Source organism: Podarcis gaigeae (genome assembly GCF_964106915.1).
Source record: "Podarcis gaigeae genome assembly, chromosome: 14".
Taxonomy (NCBI): domain Eukaryota; kingdom Metazoa; phylum Chordata; class Lepidosauria; order Squamata; family Lacertidae; genus Podarcis; species Podarcis gaigeae.
Window position 1 is genome coordinate 28,122,164 of NC_139690.1, and position 23,086 is coordinate 28,145,249.

At 47.2% G+C, this 23,086-nt stretch overlaps 1 protein-coding gene across 1 annotated transcript in view; it reads right to left on the reverse strand.

The window, feature by feature from the left end:
• Nucleotides 1-23,086, reverse strand: part of RASGRF1 (Ras protein specific guanine nucleotide releasing factor 1) — a 59,353-nt gene that overhangs the window by 29,246 nt on the left and 7,021 nt on the right. Inside the window, exons 2-5 of the mRNA XM_083713071.1 lie at nt 17,320-17,426; nt 14,123-14,270; nt 6,214-6,306; nt 1,810-2,063 (exon numbers count right to left, since the gene is read on the reverse strand). Of these exons, the coding sequence (XP_083569197.1) occupies nt 1,810-2,063; nt 6,214-6,306; nt 14,123-14,270; nt 17,320-17,426 (602 nt within the window). The remainder of the gene's footprint in view (nt 1-1,809; nt 2,064-6,213; nt 6,307-14,122; nt 14,271-17,319; nt 17,427-23,086) is intronic.

Here is a 23,086-nt window from a genome sequence, read left to right on the forward strand (position 1 = left end):
GAGATACACACAGACATGGAGATGTGTGCCCTGCTAACAGGGCTTGACAAGGTCAGAAAGGTGGAGGAAGGGGTTAATGGAGCTTGGGGCAAGATGAGACAGGAAATGATCCAGACACTAGGAGGAAGGCTGCTCTTTTGATGAGGTGGTCCAGCCTGCTAGGTCAGAATCCCTTCCTTGGTTCCTTCCTCATGGGCTACTGCAGGGCAGGATCTGGCCATCCCAGTTCCAGCACTGGAGGAGGCCCCTGGCGGTGCATTTGCACAGCCCCTTGCTATGCCTATCTGAAGGCTCCATTAGTGCCTAATAGGATGGTGAGGAGCTCGTGAAGCCTGCCTACTGCTGAATGCCAGGCTTGGCATCTACCCCTGCTAGGAATGATCTAATGCACCAGTAGCTATAACAACAGAAACAGTCTGGGAGGGGGAGCGCTGAGCAACAGGCCAGGCAATTTCAGCTGCGAGCAAAAAGAGGAGCTGCTGGTGCCTGGATTCGGGGTGCAGCGAGGGCTCAGTCCTGGCAGAATTTAGCCCAGGGCTCCATTTGTTCTAGTTCACCAGAGTTGGAAGCTAATTTGGCCGGTGCCCTCCTTTCTGTGGAAACAAAGCCCACCCTGTAGGGAGTATTTTTAGAAAGTGGTGTGTGTGTGTATTAGAGAGAGCATGCCTATGCACACACCCAAGACCTGACTGACACACCTGCACTTTCTCTCCAGATGCACCTTTAGAGGGGGCTGCATTCAGCCAGAAATGTGGCAGTTGCTGCATGAACAATCTGGCTGCCTGGCAGGTTCCTTGCAAGTCACTACTGGAAGGTGGCGAAGGATCCTGCGCTTGGGACACCCCCCTTGCCTGACTGTGCACACACTGTCCAGTGCTTACATAACTTATGACATGGGGTGGGGGAAAACATGGGAGCCAGGAAAGGTGTAGCGGTTGGAGGGTTAGACTAGGACCTGGGAGTCTAGGCTTTGAATCCGCACTCAGCCAGCCTGACCTACCTCACAAGGTTGTTGTGGGGACAAAATGGGGAGGAAGAGAACCATGTATGCCACCTTGAGCTCTTTGGAAGAAAGGTGGGATATAAATGGATACATCTGTGGCCCTTCAAATGTTGTTGGACTCCAAATTCAAGCAGTCCCAGAAGCCAGCATGGCCAATGGACAAAGATGATGATGATGAGAGTTGTAGTCTGGAAAATTCTTGAGGACCAGAGACACATTCTCTGCTCCTGCCATTTTTTAAAGCCTTTCATGTGTCCAAGCATATTATGTCTACTAGATCACCCTGGTGATTTGTTACTTGCTAATTTGCTGGCAAGACCCAGAACTTCATCCTGTCACCTCTACTTGACTCAATTTTTCAGCCTCCCTCCCTGACCGGTGGGGGGTGGGGGGAATCAGTTCTGCTAGAAGAATCTCCTCTACATTTTCTGTGGTGAAGTCAGACACAAAGAATTAATTCAGCTTCCTGCATTTCATGGTTCAACAGCCTCTCACTGGCTGGTTTCCAGTTCTTAAATAAGAAACAGTTTTTGTTGTCCTATAGTTTTTAGCAACAGGCTCCCCAAAGCCCTTTTTTGTTATGCTTGCAAAAGTAAAACAAAACACACTAAATCTGGTTATAAGCCACCAAGCAGACTTTTTGAAAAGTTGAAAGGCAGGGTGTAAATCTAACACACCCAAGCAAAACAAATAACTGTGAGGCTATTAGCTTCTGTTGTTGTTGTTGTTGTTGTTGTTGTTTTAAACCCTGGAATACCAAGTTGCTTTCCTTGAGCCAGATATAGCCAGAAGTGGCCCCTACTCACCTGTTCAAGAAGATGCTGCTGACATCGTCATGGGTGATAGGGGGCTTCTTGGAGCTGGCAGCCATCCTCAGTGGGCGCAGGAAGTTGTTGACCAGGATGTGCAGCTGCTGAACATACTCTGCCTCAGCTTCCAGCATGCTGAAGACCACCTGGTTCCTCTTCCGCATGCTGTCCGCATGAGGTGAGCGGATGTAGTCTTGGATGATGGTCTTCCATTTCCTCCTGCACAACCAGCCTCGTAAAAAGCTCTGGACCTGATAAAAGACAAGAGGTTTCATAAGGTGATCACACAAAGCAACAGGGAGAAGTACTAGGTGACCATTCAGCATGGAGCTTTCAAATTGGTGCAAGGAAGTTCCAGCAAGATTTCATCACACCCATCCCAGCTCTGCAAAGAGATTCATCAGTCTCATTTTGCAGGGGCTGGAACAGATCTCTCTGTCCCTTCTGTATTTATAAAGCTTCAATTATTTCCCTGAGATTAGATAGTGCCCTTCACTGACTGCTCCTCTGTTTATTATTATATGGTGTATTTAATATCTATGTGTACACAGGTACCTATTAAAACACAGAATTGCAGGGCATTAATCTATTTTGGATTCAGAATGTGTTCCAGTGGCTGGGGGTTCCTATGAAACAAAAGAGTGCCTCTGAGCATGCATGAGGTCATTTTCCTTCTCTGCTGAGAAACCCACAACCACACCCTATATAAATCTTGGTGGAAACAGAAGCACTTCTGGATCGGTGCATAAAGCTCAGGCATATTGGCCCCAGGGCCTTGGATTTTGGAAGTGTAAATATTGTATATATGCTCCATGTTTGCACTTGTACCTAGAATGCCAATTCCACTCTCAGGAAAGGCTTTGATATGTCTCTAAGCACCGTCACACACTGGCACCAAAGGGTATATACACAGAAACATTTGCTACAGATAACGCAATACATAAATAAGAGCAGATCAAAACACCAATTACAACACATTAATACGCCTTTCAAGCCCAGTATTGTTGACTCTCACTGGCAGTGGCTCTCTGGAGAGTCCAGCAGGGCTTCCCATCCCTAACTACCTGGGCCTTTTAACTAGAGTGGCCACTGAGGATTGAACCTGGGATTTTCTGCATGCAAAGCAGGTTCTATATCCCCCTTCCCTGAACTGCAGGCCACATTGGCCTGGTATTCTGTTCTGTGGGCACTTGAGGCACACAGGGGAAGGAGATGGTATCTGGTGAAGGCAAGGCAAGGCAGGCAGAGGCTGGCCAAAATAGCCAGATGCAAGTCATAGCCTGAAAAATCAGATCAAGCCAGTGAAGATTGGTCAGAAGCTCTATCACAGAAGGCAGATAAAATCAGGACCTCGGACAGCTCCAAATGAGCATTGCTAGTTGAGGATCCCCTACTTAGTCAGAACATAAGGAGAGCCTGGCCCATCTAGTCCAGCATCCTATTCTCACAGCAGCCAACCAGATGCCCCAATGGAAAACCTGCAAGTGGGATTGGAGCACAAGAGCACTCTCCTCTCTTATGGTTTCCAGCAACAGGCATTCAGAAGCACTGCTGCCCCCAACAGGGAGCTAAACCCAATGGAAGTCTTCTGTAGGCTGACAAAGTCTGCAATGTGGCTTGTTCCACCTTGGTCCCCTACCGGGTTTTGCCATCTTTGATTTCTGCAAGGCTGAGAAGATAGACATTTGGCATAGGGAACTCATCCTCTGAGCCCAAGGATGGTTTCACGGCTGTGCCCACCCTGTTGCGAGGGTACCAGGAGTTCTCCCAGTACCAGGGGTTCTCTCATGAGAAAGGAGTCATAGCCTCGTCCTCATCGAGTCTTTCATTTGGGTACCAAAAGTTTCCAGGATTGGGTTGGCTGCTGTTAGCCTTCACCTGGGCTTATAAGAGGGGACCTATTTGCTCCCCACTCCCAGACACCTCCCCACACATCATGGAGAGGTGGCAGTCTGCACTAGGTCTCACCAACCATGTGGGAAGGTATAGGGGGCCCTGAAGCAGCCCAGAAACTACAGCCTCTTAATGAGCTCCAAGTGACGCCTTTGTGTTTCCTAAGCTCAATGAAGAAACGGCAGGGTGGTTCCCCCGCTCCTCTGCTTGGAATCTCCTGGGTGACAGGCAGCATGAAACGCTGCAGGTCCTACGACGTAAATCAATGCAAGATTTCCATCTGAGAGGCGAGGGGGGTTTCTGTGTGGGTGAACCTCCAACTGCAAGGAAAGGGCAAGGATGAAGAAACAAACTGAAGCCTGGAGATTCTTTAGCGAGAATCCAGGAAACACCAGCGCCTGCCAAATGTAAGCAGCCAGGGTTCCTTCTGCAGGAATTCATCTCCCCCTTTCTCCCACCCATCTCCCTGTGTTGCTTTAATATCAACCTGAAGCTGCTGGAAGAGATCATCTGGGGAGCTGGAGAGCAGGATCACCATCAGTATGTAGATGACATCCACCCAGATCTCCACCCACCCACCCCGTCCTTTTTTCCATCATAAGACAAGGAGGCACTTGGAATCTGGAGGTTGTGTTGGACTGCATCCTTTTCTCTACTGACAAGGCAAATGTTGGGGGCAGTTGAAGCCTAACCCAGGAATGGGCAGTCAGCTTGCTCTCGATAGAGTGCCACCCTTCCCTCCCTCCGAAAGTTCAGGTTCACAGCCTGACAGTGCTGCGGGCAAAAGTGCCTTGGCACACCTGTGGGGCCTTCTTGGCTCCAATATCCCCTCCCTTGGGAAGGTCCCTTCTTCTCCACCTCTAAAAGAATAGTGAAAAGGCAAAGGGCCATAGCTCAGTGGTACACCATCTGCCTTGCAAGCAGAAGGTTCCAGGTTCAATCCCCACGGGCATCTCTAGGAAGAAACTCCTACCTGAAATCCTGGGGAGCCGCTGCCAGTCAGTGTAGCCAATATTGATCAAAATGGACCAATGGTTCTGATTTGCTATAAGGCAGCTTTCTGTGTTCCTATGTGTTCCTTTTGCAGCCAGCACTACTGTTATCTGGCCCAGTAAACTGAGTCCTTTTGCTGCTCTGTTTTAGTGAGCAATGTTGTCTCGACGTATAACAAGTCAGTGTTTTATTTTCCTTGTTTTATTTTATTGCTTTTACTTGTCTTTTTCTGCAAGCTGCCTTAGGGACTCTTTGCAGAGCCAAAAGTGGCATTAAAATATCAATTTAAGCAAACAAACATTTTGTATCTGCTTCCTGGCCAATCTCCCTCAACTAATCCATAGCAAAGGTCATCCTCCATAGTCTATGGGGAATACGGTGTGCATAAGAGCCCAGGGAAACTGTAGGAGTCCAAAGTGGAGGCCCTCCCACCATGAGCACCCTTGAAATGGTTCACTGGGAAGTCTCCTTTTATAGATGGAGATTGAAGAGTAGTCCAGCAATTAGCCACCCTGCATCTTGTGAACCAGGAGATCTGAGGAGAGGATGAATTTATTTATTTTCAAAATTCACTGGATGATTTTTTTTTTTTTTTGCAAAGTCCACAAAGCAGCATTCAGTCACATTTTCAATACAATAAAGTAATATTATAAAGATAAAAACACAGCAGCCAAAACATACACAAAGAGAAGCAGAAAGAGAAAAAGAAACTGATTTCTGGGTGCAGAGTCGGTGCAGACTAAAGAGTGGACTCAATAAAAGAGCCTTTATTGATCTCTGAAAAGCCAGATATGATCACAAAGGGGGAAGGTGGGCCTCCCAAGTGCCACAACCTCAAAGTCCCTGTCATTTTACTCAAAGTCATTTTACTGGAATGTGGAGCAGGGTCTTATCATCAGATGTCAAAGGAGAAGCAGGACCACGCAGAGGCATTAAGGATCAGGGACCCAAACTATTTAGGAGACAATGCAGATTGAAAAGAAATAACTGATCCTTCTTCCCAGCCAGGAGCCGTGTGCTTTTCTTTCTCCCCCCACAAATGTTTTTTGTGGGAGAGCTGGTGGAGAGATCTGGGTGTATCTGGCCTGCAGTGGCTGTGATCCAGACAATGACTTCCTGGGTGCCTGTTTCCATCCCTTAGGAATATCCTCACATTTGTATGTCAATATCACTGTGACAAAGACATCACCTGGACCTTCCTACCACACAGAGAAGCACAGAAGCACACAGAGACATTGACTTCCCCATTCTCTGGCACCATCCAGGTGTTGCAAACCACAAGCACCAGCCTAGCCAGAAAGTTTGCTCTCCTTCCTGGAGGTTAATGGCATTGCAAAGCACAGAAGAGGACACTTTACCACCACCTACTGGCTATAATAAGGCTCTTGCTCCTCAATTATGACAGATGTTTTGGACTCCAACTTCCACCAGCCTGCGCTGGCTGAGGCTGATGGGAGTCCAAAACATCTGGAAGGCTGGAGCAGAGACCAAGCTCTCTAAAACACCAGAGCCTACCTTCTTGATCTTCTTGATGTCACTGTCATCGTCGTTGGGTGCATTGGTCTGATTGGACTGGATGCGCTCATTGTCTTTGAGTAAGGCTGCAATCTGGGAGCAGAAAGTAAACAGAGAAGTAAAGGTGAAAGGACTGACATGGTAACAAGCCACCTTCACTCAGGGGGCCCATCATGATGAAGGCGCCCAGCCAGCAAGAGATGCACTTCTAGCAAGATGTATGAAACTCCCTGGAATTCCATGGGGAAGCTTCCATCAGAGACTTATTTCGATTTGGGCATTTCTATGCCACCCAATCAACTGTGTCCTCTGGGCGGCTCATGAAATAAAATCAATGAAATTCAAATGAAACAGTACTAAAAACAATCAATATTTACAAGCATTGCCAGCACAATTAACAAACAGAAGCGTAAAAGCACCCAACAGCATAAACTCAGTAAAACACCCCCCCAAAAAAAAGAATAAGGAAAAAGAGTTATAAGAAATAAAAACATAGGATTTTAAAAGAGCAAACAGTCTTCACCTGGTGTCAAAAGAAACGCCTAACATAGGCACCAGTTGAGCCTTCTCAGAAAGTATTCCATAAGCTGGAGGAACACCACTAAAAAAGGCCCTTTCCCTGCTAGGCAATAATAAACTCATATAGTCCTTTGCCATTTTCTTCCATATTATTGCAGGAGGCACACACAAAGTATTTGATTTTTTTTACCAAACCACTTGATGTTAATATAGGGTGAATTCCACAAAACTTATCTGATGAAGAGCCCTGTGCAACTCAAAAGCTTACATCAGGCATAGGCAAACTCGGCCCTCCAGATGTTTTGGGACTACAACTCCCATCATCCCTGACCACTGGTCCTTGTAGCTAGGGATGAAGGGAGTTGTATTCCCAAAACGTCTGGAGGGCCGAGTTTGCCTATGCCTGGCTTACATCCTCTTATATCAGTTGGTCCAGTATAAGATATCACTTCAATGAAATGGTTTGAATGAGATCCCCAAAGGCCAGTACTCAGGTCAATGTGTGGGGGATCAAAGGCGGGGTCCCCTAATACAAGTTCCAGTAGAGATGGTTGCACCTTCCCTTTGCTTTTCCAGGCTGAACACACACACACACACACACACACACACACACACCTTCACCCATTCCCCACAAGGCGACTTGGCTTCAGGGGCATTGTCAAGGTTTGGCTCCAGGGGCTCAAACTCCCCATTCCATCTTTTCCACTGGGCCCCAATTCCCCTGCCCTCCTCTCCCTTTTAAAGTGATTAGAACGTCTTTTAAAAACTTTGATCTCAGGGTGGTTGGATGTGCTTCCAATCCAAACACAATGCCACAGGCCAGCTCAGAGGGCGGATGACACAAGTCCCCCCAGCAATGCCCTTTGCAAGATGCCCAGCCACCCTGGAAGGAAAGAATAAATAGAATTGTAGAGTTGGAAGGAACCCAAAGCACCCTGTAGTCCAACTCCTTGCAATGCAGGGAAGGAAGGAAGGAAGGAAGGAAGGAAGGAAGGAAGGAAGGAAGGAAGGAGGCCCCTGCCTCCACTTTTTGAAAGCTACAGATGGGGACCAGGGGGAGGACAATGGCCCTGGAGGGGAAGAGAGTTGACAGCACAGTGGTGGTCGTGTGTGTCTGTGATGGTGTTGAAGATTAGTGGCTAAGTGCCTCCCAGTCACTCTCTTGCAGCCTATACTGCTTTGCGGGGTTATTGTGAGAAGAATAACGTGCCCCCTGCTTGGTTTTCAGGCTTACCCACCCTGCTATGAGGGCTTTGATCTGGTCCTAAGAGGAGGCAGGACCTGTCTGACATGGCACAACCCACCAGCCTCCTTCCCCACCTGCCTTGTGACCTGCTGCCTCAGCTCTTCACTTTTTGACTGAGAAGATGGCAATACCTGTGCCAGGTAGCCAGGCCTCCTGCCCTTGTACTTTCAGTTGACACAGCCAAATCCCTCCTGTTCAGGGCTGTCTCTTAGGGACTGGGGCAAGGAGCTGATAGCATTCTCAGTATTCTTTCATATAAATGTTTTTGTTTTTTTAAAGGGTGGTTACTTTCCGAAGGCAAATTTGGAATTGTGTTGCTTGGAAGCTGAATCAGTTAGGTAAAGGAAAACACATGCGTTGGTGATGTAGATGTAAAATTGTGACTTACTCTGAATTAATTAGCCTAGTGTATAAATATCATTTCCCCCCCAATCTGATTAATGTCTTTCTGTGTTCATGCTTCTGTAGCCCAAACCGCACCACCCACGCAAAAGAGAAAGGTACTGGCAGACTCAGAGTAACCCTGAGATTTGCAAGTGCTCTAGAAAATCTCTAGAGAGAAAAAACAAGAGAGAGAAGGATCCAGAATAACTCAACAACATGTAATGTTGAGCCACTGGAAGGAAAAAAAGGGGGATGGAATGGAGTTATTCGGAAAGGGCAGGAGGAAGAGGCATCTGACACCCAGTCATGGATCATTCTGGGAATTGTAGGTTGTTATTGGTGCTGACCTCACAAGGTGACCATTCCAGGCACCCTTAATCAACCACAGTTCCCAGGATCCTTCAAACTATCAAAGTGGTATACTAGTGCTTTAAAGGTATGGTGTGTGGATAGCAAGAAGTACAGAGCGGACCATTCTGTTGTCAGAAGGTGTTATTTCCTGATTCAGACTGAGAAGCTGTTTCTCAATGCATCAGTGGATGGCAGTGAAAACAGTCCTTGGAAAACCACAGGAAAACTCCAAGGTTTTAATGCAGCTGAGATTGGACATAGTATCCCACTTTCCAAAAAAGTCCAAAAGATAGCAGCAGAGCCAAGAGCTTCCTGATCTTTGACCCTTTCTAACTCAGTTCTTATTTAGAACGAAACATTTAAAAGTTGGCCCAGATAATGCCAACCCCAAAGCTAAAACAGTCGAACCTCAATGGACAATCCAGTCCAGCATCCTGTTGTCACAGTGGACAACCAGGTGTTTGTAGGACACCCACAAGCAGGATCCAAGCCCAAGAGCCTTCTCCCATCCTGGGGTTTCTGGCAATACTTTCTTTGATCTGTCCCAAATCTTTTAGCATTCAGCTTCATTGGGTGTGCACAAGTTGTGAGAGAGGGAGAATTCCCCCCCCTCTACTTTCTAGCTTACTACAGCTCTGCAATGTGGTCTGTCATAATACTGCAGGTCAGAGTCAGGGCTGAGGTTGGTTTGGATTCCCAGGAAAACATTCCCAATATCCATAAAGGTCAATCAGCTTGAATTGTCCACCTCAGACAACCTCCTGGGCCAGACTGATCAGGCAGTTGCACCCAGAAGCCTCATGCTTCCTTATCTTGCATCCGTTAACTGGTTGCACATTTTCAAATGTTCAAAAATGGGATGCATAAGCAAACACAGGTTGCACATGAAGTACAACTGAAGTCAGAAGGGAGACTTCTTGTCTTGGATGCTCCCTGCTGCTTTTTCAACCCCTCGGCCCCTTAGCTGAGGTCACGTCTCGGCAACTCAGCAGAACAATGTTTTGGTGCAAACACTCCTTGTATGAACTGAAAGACGGAGATGTAAAATGTCTATTTCCATGCAAAGAAAACTCCTAAACAAATCAAATTCAAGCATGCAAATGAACTGGGAGGCGTAGAAGCAAGATTGGCTCTGGGGAAGTGACATCACAACAACAACAAATCAGAGATGCACGAAAGCATTGTCCCTTCGAAGCTGATGCCATTCAGTTTAACATCCTGAGGTTGCCCCTAGCAACGAGATACAGAGCAGCCTCCATTAGAGCCCTGGTATTTTTAAACATCACACCCCCTCTTTTTAAGTGTCATACCGCATGCCGCATATGGGTGCTCTGGGCAGCAAAACAGGGAAAGGGGGCAGGTGGGTGTGAGGATCCTGAGTTATGCAGGAGGCTTGCTTATTTTTAAAAGGCTGCCCCCGCTCCACTCCCAGAGATCAGGGTTGTGGTGGAGTTGAGGGGCTAGAGAAAAAGTAGGGACCTCTTCCTAGGCCTAAAAGGGGGTCGGGTGACCACTGAGTACCTCCTGGGAGACTTCTGCCTGGCAATGCAACCCCTCTCTGTCCCACTCTTTAGGCAGCATATAAACACGCACCTAAAGGCAGGTGCCTTCCCACAAAGAATTCTGGGAACTCTAGTTTACACCTCACAGAACTCAGCACTCTGAGCAGACTACAGTTCCCATGATCCTTTGGGGTGTGATGTGTTTCAAATGTACAGTGTTCATGCCTTGGGAGAGAGAGTCTTTGTTCCATTATCAAACTATTATAATTCATGCGCAGGAACACAGAAGACATAAAAGGCTCAGTACTCAGTCCCATTCATCTGAATAGGGGGGGAGGAGAAGGAGTGCAAGCAAAATGCAGGTGTTCATGGGGAAAGAACTGGGCTCAGAGAATGTGCACATCTGGCGCACCCCTGAGCCCAACATGGTCTCTCCCCCCCCCAGCATGTCCTTCAAACTGTGGCCCTGTGGCAAGCCCTCTTCTTCGCGGGAGTTTTCTATAGAGAGGTTGGATAGCCACCTGTTGGGGATTCTTTAGCTGTGATTCCTGCGTCACAGGGGTTGGACTAAATGACCCTTGGGGTCCTTTCCAACTCTACAATTCTATTATTCTAAGTAGCTGAGAGGAAGGGTGGGATTTGGTCTGTTCTGCTCTGAAGGAGCAGCTGTGTAGCCTTGTGGATTCATTACTGTCACTTAAGGCTCAAGTGACTTCAAGTGGCACAAAGTGCCCTCTGTCAGTTTTGGCTGGTGGCCCCGCTACACCCCTCTCTGGAGAGGGATAGCCTAACTCCTGTTATTAATAATAATATTTTTTTCATTTGTACCCTTCCCTGGGTTGCCCAATCCACTCTGGGCAGCTTCCTACACATATTAAAGCATAATAAAACATCAAACATTAAAAACTTCCCAATACAGGGCTGCCTTCAGATGTCTCCCAAGTAAAATAATTTTTTATTTCCTTGACATTTGACAGGAGGGTGATCCACAGGGCGGGTGCCACTACCAAGAAGGCCCTCTGCCTTGTTCTCCGTAACTCCACTTCTCGTAGTAAGGGAACTGCCAGGGGGCCCTAGGAGCCCTTCTCGTAGTAAGGGAACTGCCAGGGGGCCCTAGGGGTCCAGGCTCAATGATGGAGGTGGAGACACTCCTGTTTTCAATGCTCTGGCAATTGCTCAGCTAGATTACTGCATTGCTTTATATGTGGGACTGCCATTGAAAATGGTTGGGAAACTGTGGCTGATGCTGAATTCTGCAGCCAGGTTGCTCACTGGTGCAAGAGGTTCTGAGCACATTACGCCAATCCTGGCCTAACTGCACTGGCTACCAATTAGTTTCTGGGCCCAATTCCAAGTGCTGATTTTGACAAATAAAGCCTTATGTAGCTCAAGACCCCCATACTTCAAAGACCACCTCTTCCCACATGAACCAACCCAGACTCTGAATTCCCCACATGAGGCCCTTCCCCATGTGCCCACTCCAAGGAAGGGGCAGAGGACAGCAACACAAGAACAGGCCTTGTCAGTGGTGGCTCCCTGCTTGTGGAATGCTCTCCCCAGGGAGCCATGCCGGGCGCTATCACTGTGTTTTTAGTCCCCCAAAGTCTTAGGATCTTGATTTTCTGCTTATCTTTTCATCTGCTCTTGTATCTATCTATATTACTTGTGTATTTTAAGTTGCTTTATCCTTGTTTCTAATGTTCATTTTTGCAAGTCAGTTTGAATTTCACTTTTGAGGGAAAAGAAGCAGCAACAAATAAACAATAATAAATAATCACAGCTGGTGGACCTGGTCCTTTCAGTGAAAATCTTGTCCCCATAAACCTACCAACCAAACCACTGACTTTAACGCAGTGTGCAATTTATTCATAATTAGGCATTATCAAACAGATCATATTCAGAACAAAATGGACTCACTTCTGATATTAGCCATGCTAATAGCTGAAATGACTCCTCTGCAAGCAGGGAGAGTTCCTGGCTGGTCTGCTGATAAATCTTTTACACAGCAGAAAGAGCTGCTTTTCCCTTTCAAAATCCAGTAAGCAAAATTTGCACATTAAAGGAAAATGTCATTTGATCTGCGCTTCAAAGGGTAGTGGGGTGTTGTTGAGGGGAACAGCAGAAAGTACAACACTAAGACTTTAAGCTCAGAGGCAGACTAATTATGCACCAACATATTGATAGTTCTTGGGTTACTTGTTGCTCAATTTTTTTAAACTATACAATGAACAGCTTTGACCCATAACATTCATGCCCATGGCAAGGTCTGCTACTGCTGGAAGAAACCAAGTTTTCAGATTAGGGGTCTTCCAGGCATCCCTTCTAAAATCTGTTGAACACCATAACTTGCCCAACCGACAGTATCCTACTCAGCCCCCTTCCAGATGAATATTGCTGTGCTTCGGGTATTAATGTCTCCTGCACAGCCAGCACTAAGTAACTGGTGGAACTTCAAGCAGTCTCTTGTCAAAGGGTAAACACTCCAGCCCAGAGACTTGGTTTTCAAAACACCATTCAGACACAGGTTCTTCCATGCAAAGGCAAGACACAGGTTCAGTCCCTGCCTGTGCATGTGTGAATCTGGTTCCCATGGCATTTTCACCTGGGATGCTACAAATCACTTCACCTCTAGAACATGCCCCCTTTCTGATGGCTTTCCTTTGCATTATAGTTGTGGTTATTTATTAAATTGCTTAACAATTCACCTCTCTCAAAACAGCCCAAAGTGACTGACAGAAATATTAAAAAAAATTAAACTAGATAAAGTTTTAAACCAAAGAAATAGCAACAATGAATCCACATTCTTGTATTCATTAAAAAAACCCTGAACAACTTAGGTCCAGGGTACCTTAGGGATCATCAGAATATTTCTATTCCAGCTCGGTCACGAGATCATTTGCAGGAGTGTCATTATTCATTTCCTGAGTTGGTGATGCTCATTTGACAGCAATGAAAACTAAGTCATTGGCCCTGTCCAACTCTGTGGAGATTCAGCAGGCACCTTCTGTGCCAACCTTTAAATGCCTGCTGAAAAATTTCAATTACACCAGGCCTATTCAGGCAATTAAGAGTCCTGCAAAATGGGTTACTGATCTTTGTTTTAAACTTCTTTGTTTTTAACCTTTTATGCGTTTATGGTATGATTTTATCTTATTTTTGCTGTTGTGAACCACTTTCATATTATTATCTTTTTGTAAAAAGTGATATAGATACATTTTTTTATAAGTAACTAAATAAATAGTAAAGGTAAAGGTAAAGGTACCCCTGCCCGTACGGGCCAGTCTTGCCAGACTCTGGGGTTGTGCGCCCATCTCACTCAAGAGGCCAGGGGCCAGCGCTGTCCGAAGACACTTCCGGGTCACGTGGCCAGTGTGACATCGCTGCTCTGGCGAGCCAGAGCTGCACACGGAAACGCCGTTTACCTTCCCGCTAGAAAGCGGTCCCTATTTATCTACTTGCACCCGAGGGTGCTTTCGAACTGCTAGGTTGGCAGGCGCTGGGACCGAGCAACGGGAGCGCACCCCGCCGCGGGGATTCGAACCGCCGACCTTTCGATCGGCAAGCCCTGCGCTGAGGCTTTTACCCACAGCGCCACCCGCGTCCCCCAACTAAATAAATACTGCTACACAAATGCAAACAGTCCATAAACATAGTAAAATCAAAATAGACAAAGTATACAGTTTGGCTAAAAGCAAATTGGAAGTCAGAGAGCAGCAAAAACAACCCATTGTGTGCCATCAAATACCCCAAAGGGCAGGAAATGCAGATGGGGTCCTTCAAATTGCTGGCAAAAAAAACAAACCCGCTGAGAGGAAGGGGGTACATTTCTACTGGCATGATGCATGTCTGAATGTAGCCTACAAGGACCAACCACACAGGCTCCTTTGCATAATCAGCATGTTTTTACCTCAGATTTCAGGCGCTCAGTCTCTATTTCTCCATCTTCAATTTGTTGCCTGAGTTGCTTGGCAACTGTTTTCTCCGTTTCCACAATCTGAAGTAAATGGAGGTACTTCTGCATTAAAGCTTCATGCTCTGTAGCAAGAGTCCTATAACTGTTATATAGACAGAGTTGTTAAGACATTTCCTCCCCTTCTGTTGCTTTTCCTGCCTGCTCTGCATCTCACACCCACCCACCCACCAGGCTGGGCACTCATGACCACCAACAACAATGGAAAACTTGGGGGATCAGGTCCATGTGCTGCCCTAAATGCTGTCATTGGGGCGAATCTTGTTACTCATGGTGGCTTCCTCACGCCGTGTCTGCTGCCAACACAATTAGAAAATCCTATGGGGGGGGGGAGAGAGAGAGAGAGAGCCAACCCAACAAGCCACCAAGTGATAACTGCATTCATCATGGGGGGAAGGAAATGGCACGACTCTGCTGCTACAGTTCAGAGCATGAACTTTCCCTGCCACTGCTTGGCTTGAATTTGATCGCTCTGATTGATCCTTCCCATCAAGCTCCAGCCATTCTTTTTATCCAAACACTTTAGAACAGCCATTTCCCAACTTAGTGCCCTCCAGAAATCTTGGTCTACAACTCCCATCATAGGTGCCAACTCCCTGGGGCCCTGGGTGACTGAGCACCCACAAAATTCCCCATGAAGGTGCCTGGCACCCACAAATTTCAGTGCCAATATCATGCATGCTGCATGGCACTCACGACCCGGGCACCCACAGTCGTGGGCCAAGCCAGCACTACTGACTCCCATCAGCCTCAGCCAGAGCAGCTGCAAGAGCTGAGGCTGATGGGTGTTCTGGTTCAAAGCATCAGGACCAGGAGACTGGGGAAGGCTGGCTTCCCATATTCAGCCTGTGAGTAATAACAGCGAAGAAGTGATTATCTGAAGATCAAGATTCCATGTCCAATTCCCATGTCCAACTTGCACTCTGCCACTGTTACCCAGTGGGCCACATATAGAGGCCAACCCGCATGATCCCAAAAGAGGCCCTGAGCACATGCCAAACTCAAACTATGCTCCTGCTGGCCACAGATACCAGGCATGTTTGCTGCTTGATCTGCCTTGCAGCCACATCAATTTTTAGCAGAAGACAGGGATCATAATTGATCTGGCTACACGCTGGAGCAAATGGACAGTGGCTTCTTCCACTGTGTGACCAGCTGTGATGCTCTCTCCATTTTCCATGTGCTCTGTGCCAGCTTTGGGTCACATGGATCAACTCTATGAGCCCACAAGGATCAGCGAGAGATTCTGCAAAATCTCTGGCAACCATTATGAAGATGAAACCCTGAAGACCTCAAAGACCTTTTCACTCCCATCAAGGAGGCAGATTCATGTCCTGCTATACAGGTACTAGGCTTGGTTTACTGGCTTCAGTGGGACTGACCTGACACACTGAACCTGGTACTAAAGGACAGGTAAGGCTGCTACCCTATATCTACTAACATGGGAATATGTCCCATTGAAGTCAGTGTACCTTACCTCTGAGTAGACCTATATATGGGTTTGGACTGCAGGCGATTAGGAATGGCCAAGCTCCTTCTAAGCTGGCAGTGACTTTGGTTGGGAAACGCAGGTAAAGCTGCATTGAACTCAGCATGGTTTATTTCTGAGTAAAGATGTTGAGGGCTGTACTGCCATTTAATCCCATTCTACGAGTTCTATGAATTCAAATATTCGTGGAAGGATCTGGCCCACAATATTTCACATGTGAGTTGGGTGGGGGAGCCGCCTCTTTGTTTCCCTGCTTGGTTAAAAGCAGCCTTTCCAGGAAAATGAATTGAATGTTAAAAGAAAGGGAATGGAATTAAAACGCAAATGTCAAGGATGAATTCTTATCTCTGGCTATGGCAACTGGCAGCATCCCAGGTGCAGAGGCAGAATTAAGAGTAGAGAAAAAAATATGTGATGCAACATCCTCTCCAACTCCTAAGTCTGCCCAGCTGCTGCCCAGCACATTTTGAGAAGGCCAGAGAGTGGGGGGGGGGGGAGACCCTCCCTCAGCCTTCTGTCAGCAAGGCCACAAAGCATCCTCTGTGCTGCAAAAAGGCATCCCACCTTCCACTCCAGACAAAGCAAACTGATGCCTGGAACTGTAGGTGTTCCCATTCTGCACGGCACACCTGCTTGTTTGAGGCTGTTTCTTGCAGTTCTATGGGCAACTGGGAAGGAGAACAAGGACACTCCCTTAACACCCCAAGCCTTCTCCAGATGCCTCCCCCCCCCCCCGGCTTCCAGCTCCTACCTGGCACTGACTACATACACTGATGCTTATCTTTGCAACCAGGGCTTTGACAAGGCCTTGTCCTTGGGAGGCAGGCTGGGCACAGCTGGGAGGGGGCGGCTGATCTGGAGCCCAAGGACTGTGCTGCTTACTGCCTCCTGTGCTTGTTGCCTGCAGCCACTGCCTGCTCCCCTCTTGCCTCCTTTTTTTCTCTCCCCCACGTTCAGTGTGCTGGGACTTCCCTGGGCTGCCTCCAGTCGCCTCAGGTGGCAGCAGAGAAGGGGGGGGAGGGGGCTCCTGCCATTTTCTGTTTTGCCTCAAGCAGCAAAATGTCTTGGGCCAGCCCTGTTTGCAGCCATGAGATGTGGAACGCAAAACGCAAACCAAAAACCCAACAACAAATTCTGAGGTTGTTAGGATGCTGAATTCTAGGCATGGAGCAAAATCCTGTGCTTCTTTAGAATTCCAGAGTCAGCCCAAGCATTGCTCATTGTCAACTTTTTCTCTGTAAGCAGCCCAGAGGGGCTGATTTCCTCTTATATGGTTTCTTCTGTGCTATAATAATAAATTATTATTATGTTTTATCGTGTTTTTAATACTATGTTGGGAGCCACCCAGAGAGGCTGGGGAAATACCGGTAAATATATTATATTACTACTACTACTAGTAGTAGTAGTAGTACTAATAATACTACAGTACTACTACTACTTATGAGCCATTGCTCAGCAAGGGTGACCAGAAATAAGGCCTCTTACTGGCTCCCTCTCCCACTCTCTCTCCCCCAGCAGAATTAACATGGTCAGCGGCCTCTTGCACCTGACCTGACACATGCCAGCCCAGCCCTCCATCCCAAGACACCTTGCCCCAGCAGGATTCATGTTCCACAGAGCCACTGAGAAAAGGAGGAGGACTTACCTGGCATGGCTAATGGCTGCTACCCATTCATCACAATCTTTAGCATCTTCTGTCCTCAGCTCCAGGGTTTTCTGGTTTTCATGGTTGAAGTTAACGGTGAAATAATGCTATAAAAACAAAGAGAAGAGCTATTACTCCTAAAGACAGCCAGCTGCATTCCACTGCAAGGATGCCAAATATCACTAACTCATCCTGGCAGAAGACACAGAATTACACAGAAGACACAGAAAGCAGAGGGCTAACTCAAAAGGTTACAAATTTATTACGGGGAAAGTCCATGGAAAGCATTTTCTAGCAGGCAAAAGCATGGAAGCCATGACAGATTAGATACGGCTTTTGCAGCATTATTGGGCTGCTGTTGTTGTTGTTACCATCAATTTATTAATCACCTTCGGCTGGTAGGTAGTCTGCCTAAAGGAGAGGAGAAAGCAGTTTGCAGCCATTCCCTCCTCGCTTTGCCAAGGGAAGAGGCCAGAGGGCCCCAGGAGAGACCACCAGCCACTTCCAAACTACAGCAATGCCATTGCAGGGGGTTGATCTAGATGACCCTTCAGATCCCTTCCAACCCTATGATTCAATGTCTCTTCCTTCCTGGCTTATTTTCTGCAGTGCACCTGGCTGCTTTTTGTGGACTGGCTTGCATGGGCTGGCTGTGGGAAGGGGGCAGCAGTAGTGGGGACAGCAGGTGCCGGCCCTGCCATTTGGGACATGGGAGCTCACCCAGATTTCCCCTCCAGAGGCACTATGATGAGCAAATGGTTTGGGGCAGCTACTTTCTATGCCCCCCCCACCTTCCTGTCTCTAAGAGGTGCCAATGCTGAACCTTTGCAGCAGGATCATGGACCAGCATTTGAGAAAGCAAGGGGCATGATGGACACATGCCCATGGAAGGCACCTGCCCCAGAACAGCCCCCTAGAATCCAAGCCACCCACCAGCCCTGGAAGCTCCCCCCCACCCCGCAGACTTTGCTGCATCTCAGATGCCAGGCTGACATGGACAGGAGCAGAATAGGGCTTGGCACAGAGGCTATTTTTAGCCTCCCTTGGCATTTACTGTATTTGTGTTAATTTTCATCAGGGCGGCTTCGAGCACCGCAAAAGAGTTTTCGCAGTTCATCTACTCTCCTTCCCTGCAGTCTCCTAGGAAACAAGGGATGTTCTCTAAGGCCAGAGACAGAACCGAGTAAGTTGGAAAATAAATAAGGAAATGCTGAGCGCCGTCCGTTCTGTCTCTGGCTTCCGCTCTTGCCAGGACGTCCTGGAATCCAAAATCCAACCACATGGCCCCACAAAACTGCTGGCCTCCAAGCACAGACTAAAGCAAATGCTCTAGAGAGGGAAAGGGCGGCAGGAAGCTGAGTGGCAGAGCAGCTACTTGGCATGCAGAAGGTCCCAGGTTCAATCCCCAGTGGCATCTCCAGGAAGGGCTGGGAAGGACGCTATCTGGAAACCTGGAGGGACATTGCTGCCAGTCAGTGTAGGGAACACTGCACTAAATGGACCAGCAGACTGACACAGTATGAAGCAGATTCCTTTGCTCCTCTCTTACTCTAGCCAATGGACACATCCTCTTTTGGACAACCTTCTGTGGCCACATGCTGGAGGTGGGTAGGGCAAAAGTGGCAAAAATGGTCACAGCAACAGATGCAACTCTTTCCTATATATGGTTAACTACATTCCAGCCAGCTCTCTCCTGTGGCTCCTAGAAGCTGCCAGCATGGGACAGCAACCACACTCAGGGAATGGCTTTGACTGGCTGGCTAAACCAGGTGAGGGTAGCCAATGGGTCTCAAACCCTCAGTGAGTTAGGGACTTCCCCTATGTGCAAAGACAGGCTCTGGTGGATTGACTGGATGAGAGCCATAGGTGGTCCATCGGTCAAGAAGGTGGTTTTTGCACATGTTGTAGAGGGAAATGAGGGGCAGTTGAGGCTCATCAACCTGTGAAGGTAGCCCATCTAGAAAAAGGAATATGCTGATCCTAAACCTCTGCCGCCATGCGGGATATCCTAGGGAGAAGAAAAGTCTAAGGAGTAAACCCTCCACAAATCCAGAGTAGAGTTCCTGGGTCAGTTGAATGGTGCCTTGTATGCCTCCTTCTGGGAATTCCTGAAGCCAAGCTGGTGCCAAACATGTTGCTTTCCTTTGGATCACATCAGTGAGGCTGGTGCGTGTGTGTTATTATCATCTGGGTATCCCAGGACCTCAAATACACACTGCCTAGGCTTGCACCCCAGCCTTGGTGCTGCTAATGCAACCATGCACACCACATTGAGATCCTTGGAAGATAAAACTGGTACATGAATAAAATGAATAATAACACATATAATAATCATTGTAATGGTGTCTAATGCACCCTGCCATTTCTTATCTCCATTTATTCTTTATTTTTTACACTATGTGCAAAAAGCAATGAGGAGAGAGTGCTAAGATATCAGAACTGCATGATAATATGAAAGCATTTATGTGAGCTTAATAAAAAACACAGCTAAGTCATTCTTTTTCTCAATTCAGATTGAAGCTGTTTGTGGGAAAATGCATCAAAACACAGCATTTTGTAAGAAATAACAGGATAGCTATTGTTATAGATTTGGGGGACCCCCCCCAGACCCTAGAAATTAATAAATAGTAGGATTTTTATTATTTTGAAGTTGTCATATTTTGAAGAGAAAAAAAGAGGACGCTATAATGGCTCTCATTTTAAATACCCCTACTATATGTAGGCTTTAGAAACTGTGATATATTGCTGTTGAGGGCAGGAGAAGAGAAAAGGAAAGCAAGTCTTCAATCACCGGTTATGTCAATGTCTCATCCAGAAAGTATAGCGAGAGACATTTCTGCAAATTAAAAAAACAACACCTGGGCAGAAATTTTACCCCTGAAAAAGAGGACATGTCCTAGAAAAAGAGGACACATGGCAACTCCAGTTATTTGGAATATTGAAGCAAAGATTGGGGGCCCATGGAAAAGTACAGGCTTAATTTAATTCCAAGCAAGTGCCACACCTGGACCTGGGATAGAGGCGCTAACATGAGAAAACGTGTTGATGGCCCATCTAAGAGGAATGCTGGGCCTGGGCAGAGAGAGACTGCCATGTTGATGGGGTGCATGTTTGAGGTTACAGGGTGGGAGTGTTTTTAGCAAAGTATGTTGAGAAGAAGAAGGGAGAACAAAGACCAGGATCCATCTTGGGTAGGCTGGCTGAAGGCTGGCCGGGAGAGATGACTTTGACCCCAGTGCTGCACTGCTGTGGGGAACAAGCCCCTCTTGAAATGACCATGTTGTAAGAGATGGGCTCCCCCCGTGCAGACTGAAGGTGTCAATATGTGAATAAATCATATTTCTTAGAGCTACAACAGTCTCCACTGTGTTTCCTTTCTCGAAAGAAACACAGAACCTAGGTGAGTACCTGGAACCCCCTAGAATCTCGCTACTGCTCAGCAGAGAATGGGGAGGCACCTAACTTTTGTAACAATATGGATTGTGGCCCACATTGTGTGTACCCTTCTTCCCAAGCCAATGGTGGGAGCATACTTGATGTAGTGTAGACCGGAGGGTGTGAACTACTTCTTTGCCGCCACCCGCTTCTGTGTCTAGCTGAAAAGCAGCCTCTGAGGCTGCACCCAAGAGCGAAGAGGGAGGCAGCGCAATCTTGTCTACCATTGCAATTCTGCTCAAAAACTAGACACATTATTCAGCTGCAAGGGACAGTGGTTCCTCTATGATCCATCCCCCACCAAAGAGAGAAATGCAATAGTGCAAAGACAGTTTTGAACTCCTCAACAGCAGAAAGGGAACAGTTTGAATAACCCCTCCTGCCTCTTCTTCCGCCACTCAGCTTGGCAGCCTCCTGAGACTGCAGCAGGTTAAAAAGAAAACAAACAGAACGCCCCCCCCCCCACACAACAATATCTGATGTAGAACTCTGCAGCATGTCTCATATGTCATGACAATGATGGAGGAGTTCAGTAGAAGAGTGGCAGAGAACACCTGACCCTCTTCATTTCAATGGCTCTTCTGCTGTTGACCTCACCTGGTGCAACTACAGCAGAGTTCTTTGGATCCCCCACACAATGCTTCTTCAAGGATATGTTGCGATGCACGATTTCCACAGCAACCTCAACGCATTCCAGGCCAGGCTGAGCTAGGGCTTCTCTCATCTAAATATAGCTGCTGTAGTCCTGATTCTTCTAAGGGCATCGACATCTCTCCTCCTCCTGAGCAGATGTGCTATTGGGCCACATCCTGGCAAAAGGTTCCAGGAGCCCCTCCTTGTCTTTCTCTTTAAACTGCCCTGTTTAAAAGGCCTAAAGACACAAGGCAGGTGCTACACAACAGGGCACACCACATCACCTTTCGACACAAAACCAAATAGGCATCACTGACAGCAAAGGGCCCCAGCAAGAGAACCTCATCACAGCACTCTGCCTCCTGGCCTCTTCGGCCCAGCAACCAGAGTCCCATCCAGTGTTGGAACTTTTCCATGGCCCACAGCATCCTCCCCTTTCACCCCCTTGCATGAGAAGAATCTAACTCTAAACTGTTGTGATGCAAAATCAAACAAACGGTTAATTGATTCTGGATGTTCTTCATATATGAGTTATGATGAAGTTTTATTTGGCAGCATTGACCATGTCAACCCATCAGCGGATTCAAATTGCATATGGTGAAACCATAAAGAGATGTGGTATAGGTCCAGGAACCTTAAACTGCAAACTTAGCAATCAATTGAAAGAAAATCACGTGCATCAAATCCTATACAGTGGTACCTCGGGTTAAGAACTTAATTCATTCCGGAGGTCCGTTCTTAACCTGAATCTGTTCTTAACCTGAAGCACCACTTTAGCTAATGGGGCCTCCCGCTGCTGCCGCACCACTGGAGCACGATTTCTGTTCTCATCCTGAAGCAAAGCTCTTAACCCGAGGTACTATTTCTGGATTAGCGGAGTCTGTAACCTGAAGCATCTGTAACCCGAGGTACCACTGTATGTCCCACAACTGAACTGCAATGCAAGGAGCTTGCAACAGGGATGAAGGTAACCCAAAATGCACCAGTCACAACCAAGTGCATAAGCTGTATCACTGAGAAGAGTGTTAAAGTTTATTTCCCTCCATTTACTGAAGCACCAGACTGCAAGATGTAGTATGCACTGAGGTGTATGGCCCACTTAATGTTCCCTCCCTAGGGAAGTATAAATACATACCAATTTTTCTGGATGATTTCTCAAGGTATTGCAATGTGTACTTTCTAAAGGAGAAAAGTGAAACTGTACAGTTCAAAAAGCACATCACCACGGTGAGCAATAAGTTTCAGAGGAAACCCACAACTTTGGTCAATGACAGTGAAGGTGAGTTTACCTCGAGCCACATGAAATCTCTTGTGGATGAAGAGGGGATTGCACACAAGTGGGGAGTGTTTTACACACCCTTCAACAAAGCTCAGTCACTGAGAGAAAGTTTAGGTCTCTTATGGAGATGACAAAGTGCATGCCGAGTGACCCTGGCCTTCCCAAACAAATGTGGGGAGATGTGGTAGCCCCTGCAATATATCTCCACAACAGATTGCCAACCAAGAGAAGTCCATGTACAGCTTTAGAACTTTGACATGGAAGAGTGCAGAGTATGTCACACAAACATGTATCTGGCAGTACAGGCAGTGAACATTTTAGGTGTGTCCAACTGACACGTGATCGCAGACATGTGGGTCCTTTTCGACCCAGAAGAGGGCAGAATGGGGGATAAAATGCTTATTTGTGCCACCAACACAC